Source organism: Tachysurus fulvidraco, chromosome 6 (genome assembly GCF_022655615.1).
Source record: "Tachysurus fulvidraco isolate hzauxx_2018 chromosome 6, HZAU_PFXX_2.0, whole genome shotgun sequence".
NCBI lineage: Eukaryota > Metazoa > Chordata > Actinopteri > Siluriformes > Bagridae > Tachysurus > Tachysurus fulvidraco.
The window spans coordinates 14,303,100-14,321,318 of NC_062523.1; the positions used below are offsets into that span (position 1 = coordinate 14,303,100).

At 38.6% G+C, this 18,219-nt stretch overlaps 1 protein-coding gene across 2 annotated transcripts; it reads left to right on the forward strand.

Moving 5' to 3' along the window:
* The first annotated feature begins 858 nt into the window (after positions 1–858).
* Positions 859–18,105, forward strand: stk24a (serine/threonine kinase 24a (STE20 homolog, yeast)). 2 transcript variants are annotated; one of them, XM_027164320.2, is made up of 11 exons: positions 859–1,558; positions 6,290–6,520; positions 10,664–10,720; positions 10,833–10,941; positions 11,068–11,225; positions 12,286–12,471; positions 12,670–12,815; positions 13,238–13,361; positions 13,872–13,940; positions 14,121–14,257; positions 14,942–18,105. In XM_027164320.2, exons 1-11 carry the CDS (start codon positions 1,514–1,516, stop codon positions 14,970–14,972), a joined length of 1,293 nt encoding a protein of 430 aa, XP_027020121.1. In that variant the 5' UTR covers positions 859–1,513; the 3' UTR covers positions 14,973–18,105. The 2 variants fall into 2 exon arrangements, with proteins under 2 accessions (XP_027020121.1, XP_047671000.1); XM_047815044.1 differs by lacking the exons at positions 859–1,558; positions 6,290–6,520 and adding an exon at positions 9,868–9,945.
* Positions 18,106–18,219: the final 114 nt, after the last annotated feature.

The window sequence follows — 18,219 nt, forward strand, 5'->3', positions numbered from 1 at the left end:
ACTCATCAAATGTGTGACAAATAGCAACTGTGTAAAAACATACTAGTAATAAATGAGCTTTAGGTTTCTGCTTGTTCTACAAGTGGTGCTTTAAGTTTGCTCTTTTCCAGATACAGGAAAGTTTTACATAAATGATGATTGTGCACTGGTATTTTTATCAGTTTATTAACATGCACCTGAGAGATGTATATCATCAGTTATTTTAGTGACCCTACACTTCAGCACAATTCACTTCTGTTTCTTCTTCTTCTTCTTCTTTCAGCTTTTCCCTTCAGGGGTCGCCACAGCGAATCATCTCTCTCCACCTATCCCTATCTTCTGCATCCTCAACACTTGCACCCACTAGCTTCAAATCCTCATTAATTACATCCATATACCTCCTCTTTGGCCTTCCTCTTTGCCTCCTGTCTGGCAGCTCCATGTCCAACATTCTCCTACCAATATACTCACTCTCCCTCCTCTGAACATGTCCAAACCATCTTAATCTGACCTTCCTAACTTTGTCCCACAAACGTCCAACATGAGCTGTCCCTCTGATGTACTCGTTCCTAATTCTGTCCAATCTTGTCACTCCCAAAGAGAACCTCAACATCTTCAGCTCGGCTACCTCTAGCTCTGACTCCTGTCTCTAGCACAATCCACTTCTGTTTACCTCCTTTAAAGACAACGCACTCTTGTACATATAGTGCACTTAATAGGGTGCCTAAGCTACGTATCTATACCGTATATAGTGCGCTTATATAAGGGATCATGAAGCCAATTAGGATGAACAGTTGTAGGACAATTATTTTGGACCAGTCGTTAAGGGGCGTGGTCACAACTTAGAACGGAAGAGTCCATTGGTCCTGACGAACCGCTTGGCTCCGCCTTGATATAATCAGTTTCCAAGATGGCGGAAGGCTACGGCGCAAAATGAGCAGGACGAGATCAGTTCAGTGTCTTTAGTGGAAATTCTGCGTTTTATTTTGCGTTATAAACTTCTACTTTCTTGACGTTTGGATTCCAGGCTTCATAAGGAACCGTGCAAATATCTCCAGCTGTTCTGAGCGGAAGTTGAAAGTTAGCTAACTAGCCTGCTGTCCGCCCACAGAACTTGTGCTGCAGTCGGCAAAAATAACATAATCCTCATCAGTCCGGTTACTGTGACGGTTTATCGCGCTTAATCATCTCAGTGCTGTCGCTCACGTCTGGGGTTCTTTTTCTTCAGGATATAAGGATTAAACAGCGTTATTATGGACGCGGTCGATGTGTAAACAATACAGCTCGGTTGCTAGCAGGGCGACTCACACAGACCCCCCTAAGAGACGCATCTTCTAGGAGTTGTTACTAAACTAGCTTAGCTATAGGAGCCGAGTTCTCTGTATCGAGGTCTGGACTTTGTTAGACACCTTTTTTAATTTGGTTCCTGTGTGTTATGGTAAACCCGTTAAGCTGATAGAACCACGCTGGTCGTGTCCACTTGGAGGTTTTCATTTTTACTTTTATTTTGAGATTTGTTTTGTAAACAGAAGCCATGGCTCGTCCCTCTCCTGTGCAGAGAGCACTCCCAGGCATACAGGTAACGTCTCATACATCCACTGTGTCTAATAATCACACTAGAACTTGTATTTGGACGTGACAGCGTTGCTCAGCACCTTAAAGTGGACTTATTTGTTTACTATATAGTGCTTGTGTGTTCCCCTTTCCTCTTTTGGATATATAAAGTACAACATACATTAAATGATTGTTAACTTTTGGAGTGAGTTTGTTCTGGAACGAAGATTTTTTTTTTGTGCATATTGTTCATTTCCATGAAAAGTCTGTTGGTGTTTCTTCACGATACAAGTTCAGTTTCCTGGGGAGTTTCCTGAGAGCTACAAGACATGAAACAACCGGAAGTCATAGTTGTGAGTGCAGCCACGATACTGTATGCATTTTAATGATCGAGCTGCTTCATCCGTTGTAGAAACTGAGTGTGTTGGAGCTCCAGTATTAGGGTTAGGACCTGTGCGACTGCAGACTTTATTCTGACCCAGCAAGTCAGTTTATAGCCTTCAAACAGCAATCAAATGAACCTCCAGTTGGACTGTAATGAAACTTGAAGGAACACCAACCTGTTACTGATAAGATTGAAAGCCTCTGTTTTAGGGAAACTCTTTTGGAAGTGAGGTTGCAGATCCTTGTCGGATATCTTTTGTTGGATCAAACGCTACTTTGACACCTTTCACGGTGTTGCAAGGATCTTAATCCCCAAACCTTCCATCTACTGCCTGACATGTTACTGCATGTTGAAGTTTCAGATTATTTTTCTCCTTTGAAAGGTAGTAAGCATTCATATAGTAAGTGCGACTGTAGTGAGTGTGAACATAGCGGATGATTCTGAAGGATAAACAGAAATGTTTCTGTCTGGGATGATTCCTACTTTTGGAACACGTTTTGAGAAGACATAATAAAGTAATGAAATAAATAAAAATAACTAATGATCATAAATAGTGTATTAATAATAATAAATAAATCAAGAATAAATGTGATTGTTTTATCTCGATCATATACGAGTGTGGACAAAAGTAACTTCTTTATAATGTTTAAAAAAATTGTATGTTCGAGTCAGATTTTTTGTCATAAAGCCATTTTATGTTGACATGTATGGTTATCCTATGGGGTCAGAATTGTTTCGTTATTCTGAATAAATATACTATGATCCACAAATAAATATAAAGAGTTTCACAAATATTTTGAATTCCCAATACTGCTTTGACTGTGGAATGTTAACGGCAGCAGGGAAAGCGTTTATGGTGCGTGTGTTTGTGTATGTACACCTGCTTATTACTTGTCTATCTTCGGTGGCAGGGGTGGACAATTCAGTCGCTCTCCCACCCAGGAGAAGTAGGTAATTGGGGATACACTTTTAATTTAGTCAGGTTTTGTTGGGTGTTGTGGGAATGCTGTATAGTCTAGTATAAAAGCAGCACTGCTGTATTATCAGAAATGTTCCCAGCTCACCATGTTCTCATCCGCACACATATAATAGCACTTGGCTTCAGTTTAGTTATTTAATTTTATTTAATATTTATTTTAGTTTAGTTATTACACACACACACACACACACACACACACACACACACACAATCCTGGGCATTCAGATTTCTTTACACTGCCCTTTTCTCTGTGCAAAGATCAACTTGGTGTCACGTAATCCATAAAATTTATCTCTGGCTAGTTACAGTGAGACTTATTTATGTGTCATTGCATAAAATAATCACACTTGACATCTGAGAGTGACATCATTACTGTTCACACCTGGAACATCCGGAGTGTCTGAGCAATGAGAACAAGTCATGCTTGTCTCAATGTACACACAGTTTCTTGCAGCTGTAATGAAAGTCTGAGATTGAACTAGAAACTTTCGGTAGTGCTTGTGATGTAGCTCTGTAGGCCTGTTGCTGGATCAGAGAGGGCTTTGAGGACAAGCTGCTGACTGAATAAACATTATGTGGGTTACCAACACTGCAGCGCTTTCCTTCCTGTCCTGTGTTCGTGATACCACTCCATCAATATCTGGCTGCCCATTCTGATGCTGTGATGGGTTTTAGACCACTTTTATTACTCTCACTCACTTTCTACCGCTTATCCGAACTTCTCGGGTCACGGGGAGCCTGTGCCTATCTCAGGCATCATCAGGCATCAAGGCAGGATACACCCTGGATGGAGTGCCAACCCATCGCAGGGCACACCACTCTTATTAATTTATTGTTATTTATGCCATCATGTCTCTATATTTTTAAAGTAGTTATGTAATATCTTACCATGAATTTCAAGTTTTTATTTGTTTATTGTGCCTGTAAATTTAGTCATAGATTCCTGCTCATGATTAAATGTACTTTCTGTTAAAGGGAAATGACCTAACACGCAGACTTGCCATCATAAACGTTCTTCCCGAATCGTGGATAACAAACGCAAATTTGAAGAAGCACAAGTACACATCTAGTTCTGTTTATCCCCAAAATTAGAAAAGGATTGCTGTTTAAAGATGTCCTAATATCTAAGTTTATAAATGTACTATATTGATAGTCTAAGATGTTGATGGTTCAGAGGTTCAAGATTTTGGCAGAATAGTATCAGTTTCAATCCCATTACCACTGAGCTTCCACTACTTTAATCTGCTCAGGTAAATGAGTAAATAGAAATAAAAAATATAAATATGTATATATATACATACACACAATTTATATGTATATATATATAAATACACAAAAATATGTATATATATAAATACGCACGCACACACACACACACACACACACACACACAACAAATTAAATCTATAATTGTTTTAGTCTAAAATATTATTGATTCTGTAATTTATATAATAAATTAAAGACCGATTATTTCTGTTACCTGTTTATTTATAGTATGATTATAAAGTAGTGTAAATAAAACATTTCACATCTTTTGGACAATACACCTATTTTCATGTACGATGTCAGAGTATAGTGTAGGCACAAAAACATAATTTTGGTCAAAACCAGTCGACTGATTTCCAGGTTTTAGCCACAGTGACATCCAGCAGGTTTCTCACGCTGCCACAAACACAATAATGTCCAAATGCCCCACTTGATAAATGAATCCATAATGTCTGTATAGTCTTTATTATGAGGTTACATGTAGAAAAACCTTTAAACGATCTGAACGGAGCAGTGCTACAGTAGCTCATTGCTGGTCTGGACTGTTGAAAGTTTGTTGCCAGATTATAGCTGCAAATCATGCATTTTACTTCTTGTTAGCTTTGTAGGGTTCTGTTGTGGCCCTTCAACACCATTCCATAAGATAGCACACTCGTACATGCTAGATAAGTGTGCGTGAACACTGCCTCGTTTTACTGTCGTGATAAAGCTTGTGCACGTGACTGCCAGGCCCAGTGTGAGTAATGTTAAGCTGAAAGAAAAGAGCTCAAATGGAGTCCATCCTTCAACAGGTAAATCTCTGCTCTTTGTTGTTCGTTTTGTTTTGTTTTTTGTTAATGACTGATAAGTGGGAATATTAAGATAGAGATTGGTTACTGGATTGGTTTGACAGATGTTCCAGGTTTTTTTGTGTGTGGTCTGTGCTTTGTAATCCAAATCTTATTTATCTGGCCTGCAGATGATTAATCCTGTTCACACTTTTATGCTGTTCCAGTACATGTCCAGTTATGTGTTGGTTTAAAGCAGATATATGTGTAAAGACTCTGAGACTGGGTTTTAAGAAGGTGTGAGGAAATGGATACAGTATAGTGGTTCTATATGTTAAAAAGCAACTCCTGCTCTTTTCATGAAATTTCTTGAAACAAATGGAATTTTCCTTTCCTGACATTTTTGAAATAATGATTGTGGCCCTTTAACATTGTCAGACACTGTTAGTAATATATAGTGAAAGGAGTTTACAAGTATGCTGTACCAAAGAAACCAGAGAAAACAGTAATGAATAAACTACTGCATACATAACTGGTGTATACCGTCTTCGGGCCTGTGGCAAATGCATCATAGTTTTGTGGATATATTAACACTGTTTTCTCCCCATTTGTTTTCCTTTCTTTTCCTGAATGCGGCACGCCAAACCCACAAGAATGTGACCGCTTTGTCCCAGAGTGTGTAGTAAAATTCCTTCAGATTTATCATATACCAGGAAAGAGTGAAAAGTAATCCTTCTGTAAACAAAGCCATTATCTTTGTGTTTTGTGCAGTTCAAGCTTTTCCATTTTCACTACCAGTGACTCATTCATTCAATGAAATTTTAGTGCTTTCTTACTATAAATAAAAGAAATGTTTATGTTATGGAATAAGTGTAGTATCCACAAATCAGGCTTAATAGGAGCATCTATTCAAAAAGAGTTTGTTATTAACCCCATCATTTTACATTGAAACACAACTACTGAACCTAAACACAGGCTGTGTTCGGTACAAACACTTTAGGCTTTATAAAGCTTATCATCAGCCTCCTGCAGTTGAAGGACTTGGTACTTTTGTTGAATAATTGAGATGTGAAACACCTCTTCATGTTCTACTGACATGGAAATTGTAGACTCGGTGGAGTTGCTCTTTAAGATTTCAGTGTGTTTAACCTGTGAGTCATTTATTTGTAGTTTACTTAAATACATATTAGTTTCTTGTTACTTTCAGGTGACTGGAACGTTGACTTTAAAAAGTTTCATATACACTTGATGTCCATTGCGAGGTGGAGTCCGAGGTGCACAACTTTAGACTCAAAACACGACATGCATTTGTTGAAGCATGTAAACTAATCATGTCATAATGTTCCTTTCTTTGCTTAGAATGTTAAAACTGACCCAGAAGAGCTGTACACTAAGCTTGAGAAGATCGGTAAAGGCTCATTTGGAGAGGTGTTTAAAGGAATAGACAAGCGTACCCAGAAGGTCGTGGCCATTAAGATCATCGATCTGGAGGAAGCAGAAGACGAGATTGAGGACATTCAGCAGGAGATCACAGTGCTCAGCCAATGTGACAGCCCCTTTGTTACAAAGTATTATGGATCATATCTGAAGGTAAGTGCATCACTAATGTGAGATGATGTTTAAGATGTGTGTCTTGTACTGGCTTCAATGCAAAAATGCTGGGCTTGATTTTGTGAATGTTCTGTATATTACCATCTTAGAGTATTTTAAAGTAAATGTTCTGTTTGATTGGGTTTGATTTTAAATGTTCTCTCAGGGTTTCCCGCAGAAAATTTGTTAGTTAAGGCAGTAGGATAAGGCGGTAGGGTTTTCCCGAGGGGCGGGGCTTCTTTGTGAGATAGACCACAGACTCTGTACTATGTTTAACAATTATTAAAAACAGGCACGTGCAACCTAGCTAGCAGGTGAAGAACTCGCGTGCCCGCTTGCGGTGTGAAGCGCGTCTGCGCTATTCTCCGAGATGCACTTGACGGCCTTTTGTGCAGCGGAATTATTTATTTAAAATTTTTTTTGGACGACCTAGTTAATTCAGTAGGGTTTCCCAGCTTAGGCGGTCCATTCGAACTGCAATTGCTGCGGGAAACCCTGTCTCTTATCCCGAGAACAGTTTACTAACATAGTAAATGCTAGACTGTAAGCCATACGTCCAGTTGAAAGAGTTATACTAATGGATGGACACTGAGGAGGGAGGACAGAAAGAGACCAGAGAAACATGTAGAAAGATAAAGAGAGAGCAGGAACAGGGGAAAGAACAAGGCTGCTTCTTCATCACTTGGATACTGTGCATGTGTGCATGCGTGTGTGTGCAGTGTGGTACAACGTACAAGCCCAAATATGAGTCATGTTTTTTTTTGTTGCTGTGCATCAGACTTTTGTCAGCATTGCCCTAAATATAATCAGCTTTTTATTTTCCTCAATTTTTGTTGTTCTTCAAAATCAACTTTTGAAGACGATTTCCCAGCAGTATGCTGTAGTCTGGCAGAGAACAAGAGTTATCCATGTTGTCATCTGTATTTTCACAAATGATGTAACCACTATATCTGTGTAAACAGATTAACATTTAAATCTGCTTTATGGTTTAAAAAGACAATGTGAAATGCTAATTCAGGCTTCTTTTATTTCTGATGATGTAAAATGGGTATTTTAAAGCAAACATGCCGATGTAGATGCTAGCCTACAGTTGTGGAGGGCTGGAAGCTAACCTCCTGCAAGACCAGCACCTTTCCCAAGTACTAAAAACCTTAACAAAGCAAGCAAATGGCAAAATAATATAAATCAGGAATTAGATTGGATATCATATAGGTTGTTGAAAAGCACTACTGATAAGAGGTGTGGAATGGAATGCTGTCAAAAAAAAGTCATGGAAATGGGCCATGATGAGTTGTTACTATTTTTCAGGTGGGAGATGGCAGTCCGATACGAAGGGCAATTCTGATACGAAGCTTGCAGGATAAGGAAAGACCAGACTGAGAGTGTGTAGTGTGCTTGCACAGTGCGGCATGACATATTTACTTTTAGCTTTCATTCATCCATTTTTAGTAAATGCTTTTTTTCTGGATGGGGCACAATGATTTAAATGACTCATTTTGTTTGTTTTAAGAAATAGAACCAATCTAGTCAGAAAATACTACCAGGAGATACAAACAATAATGGTGGAAACAGGGAGTACATGTCAGAATTTCTTTAAAATTGGGTCTTTCTTTAAAATAGTATTGGTCTGAAGCACTTTCTGAAATACTGGTGTCACCAACAACGGTCATGGGCAAAGTCATTTAGGTCACGTTTTATCCCTGTTGTGATATTTGAGATGAGCTTAAATTAAAGCTCTGTATCTGCATTTGCATGATTTTACTGAGAGTTTCCATCTGTGATTAAAAGAAAAAGCTGCACATTGCACATTTCTGCCTCTGAGAATCTGACTCACTCAGACTTGCTTTCTTTTTTCCACCTGTCCTCTTTGTTGTTTATTGTTTCCTCTCAGAGGCTATTTTTTCATTTCCTGCTCGATTGAACTCTGTGGTTACTGAATAGCAGCACTATGCACCAAGGATTTAATTTTTATTCTATAATAGCATGTAGTAGATGAAAGCCGTAGACAAGTGTAATTCCTTACCATAAAGATCGGGGAAGTTGCTAAACTGCTGATTGTTTTCCATCTTGTTTTATCTAAATAGTCAAATACCCGTCAGCTAAATTCTGCCTAATTATCTTCTTAGTCAGAATCTTGCTCAGCGTGTGCACTTCCCTTGTTTATATGCTATATTCACACATTCTTTAACATGCGTGTTTTGTTATAGACAGTTCCTTTTAAAGCTTTTTATAGTGCCAGTATCAAATATGATTTAGAAATTACACCAGCATTTACAAATATGATTTTTAAATGACAGCCTCATTTCGGATGACCCGTACATGTGCTATGTGGGTCAGGTTTGTAACCACAGCACTAAATTTGCAAATGAAAGCAGGGGCTTTTGTAATACTTCCACATAAAATCCATTTGTAGAGCATTTAAGGTTTTAACTTTATAAACTTTGCAGTACTGTGTTTAAACTGTTTACCCTCAGCTTCTTTAGCAAGTCAGTGGTTGTCTTGGAGGTGTGTTTGGGGTGGTTATCATGTTGGAATACTGCCCTGCAGCCCAGTCTCAGAAGAGAGGGGATCATTCTCTGCTTCAGTATGTCACAGTACATGTTGGCATTCATGGTTCCCTCAATGAATTGTAGCTTCCCATTGCCAGCAGCACTCATGCAGCCCCAGACCATGACACTCACCACCATGCTTGACTGTAAGCAAGACACACTTGACTTTGTACTCCTCACCTGGTTGCCGCCACACACGCTTGACACCATCTGAACCAAATAAGTTATTCTTGGTCTCATCAGACCACAGGACATGGTTCCAGTAATCCATGTCATTAGTCTGTTTGTCTTCAGCAAACTGTTTGCGGGCTTTCTTGTGCATCATCTTTAGAAGACGCTTCATTCTGGGATGACAGCCATGCAGATCAATTTGATGCAGTGTGCAGCATATGGTCTGAGCACTGACACCCCAACCACCCCTTCAACCTCTGCAGCAATGCTGGCAGCATTCATTTGTCTATTTCCCAAACACAATCTCTGGATGTGACGCTGACCGCATGCACTCAACTTTTTATTCGATCATGGTGAGGCCTGTTCTGAGTGGAACCTGTCCTGTTAAACCGCTGTATGGTCTTAACCACAGTGCTGCAGCTCAGTATCAGGGTCCTGGCAAAATCTTTTTATAGCCCACGCCATCTTTTGTTTTGTTTTTTTCAGATCCTTAGAGAGTTCTTTGCCATGAGGTGCCATGTCGGACTTCCAGTGACCAGTATGAGAGAGTGAGAGCGATAACACCAAATTTAACACACCTGTTCCCCATTCACACCTGAGACCTTGTAATACTAATGAGTCACATGACACTGGGGATAGAAAATGGCTAATTGGGCCCAATTTGGACCGTTTCACTTAGGGGTGTACTCGCTTTTGTGGCCAGAGGTTTCGACATTAATATCTATGTTGAGTTATTTTGAGGGACAGCAAATTTACAGTTATACAAGCTGTACACTCACTAATTTATATTGTAGCATAGTATTATCTCTTAAGTGTGGTCACATGAAGTGTGTGTGTGTGTGTGTGTGTGTGTGTGATATTTTGTTTAATCCCCAAGAGTTTCTGCATTATCATATTTTATGCGATATTTGCACTTCTATAGTCTTCTAGTGGAACCTTAATTTTCATATTCCTTATTTGAATTCATACAACAGTAAAAAAATAGTCAAAATAGTAAAGATGATAACTTATGTTACATATAGTAAATAATCTTACTGTTCGATAACAAGAGCATAGGCAAAAGGTTTGTGTGTGTGTTTGTGTAGTATATGTATATGTGCAAACATTGCATACAATATATTAATGCAGAAAATGTGTGGGGATTAAAAACATAGGCTATTTATTATTTTTATGAAGCAGTCTTTATTATTATGAAGATCGTTTTTTTGTTGCATATTTACAGAAAGTACAAGTTTTTATTTGGGACCTACTTGCTGGTAGCTGATGCTAAAAACCTTCATGTGCTTTGCTTACTAACTCACCCATATGGTTGTGGTCACAGGTCATATGAGCTCTGATGTGGTTTTAGATTGGTGTCTGCTTGTAGCCTAACATGCTATTGAGTTCTAACAAAATGTGCTCATTATTTTTCTTTCTCTTTCAGAGCACAAAGTTATGGATCATAATGGAGTATTTAGGAGGAGGTTCAGCATTAGATTTGGTAAGTAGTGTGTCACCTTCATTAAGTTTATTGCAGTTCATAATGAATAGTCATGTACACCACAGTGCTTATATGTAGATTTCATCACACTGTCCATTACACTGTGTCACAGCTGGAGCCTGGGCCATTGGATGAGTCCCAGATTGCTACTATACTGAGAGAAATTCTCAAGGGCCTCGAGTATTTGCATTCTGAAAAGAAAATTCATAGAGACATTAAAGGTATCTTACTCGTGTTAATATTATATTATATAATGTTAATGTTCCATCTTGAAATAAAACTGCATGATTAGATCTGACATGAAATTCACCACAAAGACTTACATGTCTGTATATGTTCCTCCACAGCTGCTAATGTGCTGTTGTCAGAGCAGGGGGATGTGAAGCTGGCTGACTTTGGTGTGGCAGGCCAGCTTACGGACACTCAGATCAAGAGGAACACGTTTGTGGGCACTCCATTCTGGATGGCCCCCGAGGTCATAAAACAGTCAGCTTACGATTCAAAGGTGAGGACACATCAAAAATCCCAGGACCAGATCATACATGAATGCAGCTACAAACCGATGTAGGAATGTTAGTTCCATTTTGAGTGTGTACTGATGCAGTGTGACAGACTGTCAGGTGATCAGATATGGCTTACTTTATCTCTTCAGAAATGCTATAGAGTTTCCTGCTTTCTATATGTGTGATAAAGACAGAATGAGTACTTGCAGTTCTTTGCTGACTCATCCTACACTTCCTTATTGTTCTGAGAAGTCTCTGAAACCCAGTTCATTCACTTGGCTGATGTGACCTCTTGTAGGATACTTGTTTTTTTTATTCTGTAGCTATTAATAAAGAAACTATTTACTTTATCGATTAGGTTAGGTTTAGATCAAAAACTACCACTCCATGATGATAAATTTTACATTTACATTTACAGCATTTGGCAGACAACCTTATCCAGAGCGATGTACAGAAGTGCTTAAGTCTCTATCATTGGATACATTAACTCTAAGCCTTATGGGGCTATATGGCAATAAACATGCAGACATTTCTGCTAAGGAGACTCTCAGAATGGAAATCACATATTGTCAAATCCCACTGTCAGACTTTAAACCAATAATAAACTCCTACATCTCAAAAAGTTGCAAACAATATGGGACAAAAACACCAAATGAACCCTCCCACCCTCCGCATGACAACTTCCCCATGAATTCAGAAACAATCAGACAAGATGATGTATTGGAACCCCCAACATGTGATCTCTGTAAAGCAAGAATGACTGTTTAACACATGTTAATGGCCAACACTAGACAATGCTATTTCTTAGAAAATGTGCTTTTCTTCCTAAATGTCTTATAAAGGAAAGTTTTTTTCGAGTATTAAATTAAAGGACTGGTGTTGTTGACTCAGATAAAATACTAAGAATCTATTGTAATACTTTAAGAACTACTAAAATATCTCCCTTTACCTACCAGGATCCTGCCAGACTTTTCGATCCTTGCACAGTGTTCATTCTCATGGAAGAGTTAATGTACTAGTGTGAACTGTTTTATGTATTAAGTGCTGTGTTTTGTGTTTCAGGCAGATATCTGGTCATTGGGTATAACTGCGATAGAGTTGGCCAAGGGAGAGCCGCCCCACTCTGAACTGCACCCGATGAAGGTTTTATTCCTTATCCCAAAGAACAACCCGCCAACTCTGGAGGGGAATTACAGCAAACCACTAAAAGAGTTTATAGAAGCTTGCCTCAACAAGGAGCCAAGCTTTGTAAGCATCTGATGCTATATATCTACGATACTACATATATTTTCCTAGACAGCATTGTATGCCATTTCTACTGTGCTGCAGTATTTTAAAGCTTTAATACATTCTTGTGCTTTTAGGACTTTGAATAAACCATTCATTGGCATTATGGGTTTTTTTTTGTTTTTTTAAGCTGAATGCTTGTTATATCTTTTTCCGCAGAGGCCTTCAGCCAAAGAGCTGCTGAAACATAAGCTTATTGTACGTTATGCTAAAAAGACCTCGTACCTCACAGAGCTCATTGACCGGTACAAGAGGTGGAAGTCTGAGCAGAGTCGAGAGGATTCCAACTCCGACGAGTCTGACTCGTAAGCACAGGCTAATGCCTGATTTTTTTTTCACTCCCTGATTCTTTACTTCCAACATCTTGGTACACAGTGATTCAAACCACAATTGAACAAGGGCACACAAACTAGATATGTGAATTCAAAATGAATAGCATAGAATAGAACAACCGATGTCAAAGACTTGTAAACTTTAAAATTTGAATTTACAGTATGTATATTGTCTGATCAAAAATTTTAAGCCATTGTCTACATGATCAGAATTTGTATTTAGGAATATGTCAGGCTATGTAGCTTGGCATTATATTAATACTTAATAATGCCAGAGAACTTCAGAGTAATAATGTGTGTTAATCATTAACATTACATTTTGCTACCCTTCTGATAGTATTCGTCTGCCCATTTTGGCAATTCACATTTAAATCAATCTCTGTGTCTCTACTCAGGGAACAGGATGGACAGGCCTCGGGTGGGAACGACTCTGGAAACGATGAGTGGATCTTTACCATGAGAGAGAAGGACCCCAAAAAAATTCAAAATGGAATCATGCAGTTTTCGGACCACAGCGAGGTGAAGGGGAGAGAGAAACTATCAGCCTTATATATGTGCACCGGAGTGCATTGGGTCTAGAGGCTCAGTGTCCTTAAGTGTAGGGGCTATAGCAGAATCTGTACTGAAAGATAATAAGCATCATCAATGGGGCTAGGTAGCACAGAGAATGCTTTTGTACTGGGCCAGAAATGTGTGAGTAATTTTTATGTAAAATTTGGTAAATGGCATTATTAAACCTGTGTTTATTATAAAACCTTGCAATTACTGAATCAGAATAATGGCAGATTATTGACTGTATTTGTGGTTTAATGCATGTTTATTTATGTGTAGATAGTATACTAGCTCATTTTTAATGTTTTCATGCACAAATGCTATATTATAGTTTTTTCCTTTAAATCCCTATTATTGACCAAAGCATTAATCCATGTGTAGTATATAACTCTTCACAATCAGAAATCAGTGCTGATATAAATGTTAGAAATAGTTATTTTCTTTCTGACTAACACTGCTGTGTCCTCACTTCCGCAGGTACAGAGCAGTGTGCAAAGGCCTTTGTCCCAGAGCTTGTCCACTATTATATCTCCATTGTTTGCAGAAGTAAGATCTTTTTCATGCATGTATTTACAATTAACCTATTATTATTCTTGGGAGCTGTCTCCTCTTGAAATGGCTTGTATATGTAGGTCAAGTAAACAGGTTGAGAATTAGGCCTGCTGCTGCTGTAGACTACAAGAGATTTAACAGTATACTGGTGACTCCACTTTCTTCCATCTCTAGCTGAAGCAGAAGGGTGAAGCGAGCAATGGAAAGCCAGAGGCAGTGGAGGAGCTGAGGGAGGCCATATTCCTGGCAGAAGAGGCTTGCCCTGGCATCTCAGACTCCTTGGTCACAGAACTAGTACAGAGACTGCAGAGGTATGATTTCTCTAGCACATCCACAGATTTCTGTCATATTCTTATAAGGGGTCAATAGTTAAACTAATTAAATTCCTGGTTTCAAAATTGTTAGGCAAATAAACTCTTAGCTATATCATACTCGACGGAAAGTCGCTTGGAGCATCATGTATACTAAGTACACTAAGAGGTGTGAATGGCTAATGAGAACAAAACTAGCAAGATTCTGATGTTTCTGCACATCTGAGTACACACATGGTGTTACATTTATGGCGGTGAGATTTTGAGCCACTAGATTTAGATTAGATAAAAATGACCGCTAAAGAAGTATGTGGTAAACACAAGGGTCTTGAAAGTTTGCAAATGACCAACGGATGACTTTTGTCATGGCCTTCACTGTAAAATAGTCCATTGTTTTATTCCCCTGTAAAACTAAAAGGTATTTGGCTGTTTGTTATAACAGACACTAGAGCAGATATATATGACTTAAATTTGTGATGTTTCAGTTACATTAAAATTGCTTGCTTAGAAAGGATACAAAGTTCTATCATTCCTTCCATCTGGATAAGCAGCTGACATGCCTGAATGTGCTTGGGTCTGGATTACATCATCACCTGTGCTCCAGGGAACGCCATTCATAGCAATAAATGTATTTAGAATTAGACCTCGCCTGTCTGACTAATCACGGTTATGTTATTCTGCCAGGTTTGCGCTTCCCCGGGCCTCATCTCACTGACTGCTTGCTGTGGATTCTCCTCCTCCTCCTCTCTTTGCCTCCTAGTGCAGCCTCTCACACACATACACAGCTCACTCAGCCTGTACCTGGCAAACATTTTTTATTTTTTATTTTATTTTATTGTTTTAAATAAAACATATCAGGTGAATGGGTAGTGAGGCCTGGCTGGGCTCAGACTCTGACTCAGATTCAGACACACCCCTTCTGAGAGCAGTGCACCTTATATAGCACACAGCACATAGGGTCAGAGCAGCAGGTGGTTGCACCAGCCATGTGCAGGTTCTTTCCAAACTGCATGTGTAAAGCCATTTGAATCGTAATGACACAATTTTATTCTTAACCGTTGAGCGAGTGCAGATTCAGTTAAAACAATCAGCTAAGAACTAAATCGGCCATTATGTCAATTACACTGATTCATTAATCCCTTTTACCCTCTTGCTAAAGGAGACGGCTAGTTAACATTTCACTAGAGAATGTAATTCAGAACTTCGATGTAATGCAAGGATTGATTGTTGTATGTTAGGTGTACATGAGTCTTAGTATTATTTTTATATTGTTTTCTTTTGTTGCTGGTTATCACTCAGTTTTAGGCAATAACCTGTTTTATACTTGTCCCTCCACTAGTGTAAGTATTACACTATGGTGCATTTAATATAAGCTGTGCAAAGTAATTAGTAAGTTTCATTAGAACTTGGGATAGCTGGTGCAAACCGGTCACTGAATGTGCAGTATGTGAGATCTTTCAGAGGTGTGTGTGTGTGTGTGTGTGTGTGTGTGTGTGTGTGTGTGTGTGTGTGTGTGTGTGTGTGTGTGTGTGTGTGTGTGTGTGTGTGTGTGTGTGTGTGTGTGTGTGTGTGTGTGTGTGTGTGTGTGTGTGTGTGAGTGAGAGTGTGTGAGTGAGAGTGTGTGAGTGAGAGTGTGTGAGTGAGAGTGTGTGAGTGAGAGTGTGTGAGTGAGAGTGTGTGAGTGAGAGTGTGTGAATAAATGAGTGCTGTAGGGTTCCAGCAGTGAAGTTGTGATGATCCTTTTTTAATTTAAAAAAAAAAAAACATTTTAAACTCAGGTATCCTGCTCTCAGTAACCGGAGTCTTCTGAGAGGCAGACTGAGCATGCTCAGCTGGGTGTGTAAATGTGTGTGTACATAGGCTTACAAATGTCACGGAGGTATGCTAATGAAAACACTGTGTTAAAAATGGCCAACTGCTCCTGTAGATACTCTGAAGATATATATGTAAACTGGTCATCACTGAGATTGCCTTGTCTTTTAATTTGCATTTTTTAGAAGTAATTTGATTAAAATTGAACGCTGCCATTCAACCCATTAACACACCAATTTTGTTCTTCTCTACCTTTGCAGTGCCATTCATACGCTTCTATTGTTTCCATCTGTTATCACTTCTTAAGTCCAACACTTAAAAAAATATGTTTATAAAAGATCCAATCCCATTTTATTTTGATCATTTCAGTCATGGGGAAAAATCTGTATGCTATTTTTTCCTCCTCTTTTCTCCAGAAAATGTCATCAAACTCCGGTCCTTTTGATTTGCTGTAAACGTATATGCCGCTAAATCCTCATGTCTTCCTGGAAACTGAAATGGTACAGTGCGTACCAACTGCTTGAATTGCACTTAGATGACTGCCTTCTTATGATACGTGAATTAGCCATAAGACATAAGCATGAGATTTGTACAGTGCATTTCACCTCTATACATATAGGACTGCTGATGTGAGGCACCATCTATGATGTCCCTGAAGCCTAGTGTGTTAACACACACCTCACTTTGGTGCATTTTATATCTTTTCATTGCTCACATACATAGTGTCCGTAGTGAAAAGCTAGCATTAACAAACGTGCTGTAGTAGAACTACACTTGAGCTAACCTTCAATCTTGTTTTAACTTGTTAACTGGCCAATGATGCGTTTGTTCAGCAGTTTTTAAAAAGTTAATCCAGTGATTAAAGCTGTAGCTTCACAATAGCATGGGAGTCTTGAGTGTAAGGCAATTCTAGATAAACCTTTTGTCTCATTGTTTGGGGACATGGATGCTATCACAAGCATGATGCATGTGTGTAGCAAGTGTTTCAGATCCCGAAATCCTTCATGCTAACACTGTCAAAATTTGGATTTTAATGCTGAGTTATAAAAACAGTTTGGGAAATGTCAAGTTGTGAAAATTCTAACAAATTCTTCAAAGTAGAGCATGTCTTATACTAGACTGTAGTGTCTGTTGGAGTAAGTGTGACACTGGGATTTAGAAAGCAATGGAGAACAAGACAATGATGCTGAACATGAAACCACTACAAGCAAATTCAGAGTACCTTGAAGAGTGATGTTCGTTTCATGTAGTCAGGTGCAAAGTAACTTTGGCTAGTTATCATAAAATTGTAATACACTTATAATACGTCATAAATACCGTGCCAGTGTAGAGTTAATCGTAAAGATCTCAAGACTAGTTTGGAATTTTGTGTTTAAAAATAAAAACAAAGTTTGTGTTCTTTAAATAAGACTGGTTAATGATGACATGCTGAAAGAAACAAGTACTGAAAGAAACTGAATTTTCTGCACGTGAGGCTGTTCAAATCGCTGCTGGTTTAAAGTGTTGTGGATCCAAAACCCATACATGGGATTTTAATTGAGGCATCAATTTGCACTCGCATTTCAACTGTCCTGTTGCACAGCCTGTCTGTTTACCACAAAGTGCTACCCCTTCCTTTATTGCACCCTTTTTCATTTTTCCCCCCTTACTATTTGCACCTTTTCCACTTAGAGTCTGAATGTGTCCCTGTGTGTAAGCTGACATTTTAATGAGATCACGGTTTGTCTTGTTTATCTTCGCGACTGAACTTTCTTGAGTATGGCAATAAATTAGGCTGTCAGGTTTCTTAGCACAGATATATTCTATGGAACAGAATTCAATATTTTTATAAGTGTAAAGTGCAGTATTATCTTGAATGAATTACACCGTATGCTATCTAACTGATTTTCAATGTAATTTTCTGAGTAAGAATCTTGTAACATTGCTGAGTGTATAGTCTTGTACATAATTCTTGCTTTTGTCATCAAATACCAAGGTACTGAATTCCTTGCAAGCTTTCAAGTGATTTTAAGAAAAATAAAACAAGGATAGTTTGATTTGTCTGCTGTTTTAATTGTGCAAGCGGGAAAAAAAGGTTTTTGCTTTTTTTCCCTGAGCAGAGAGTTTTCTTCCATCACTTTTCATGCAGAATAATAGAAACGTTTCATTAA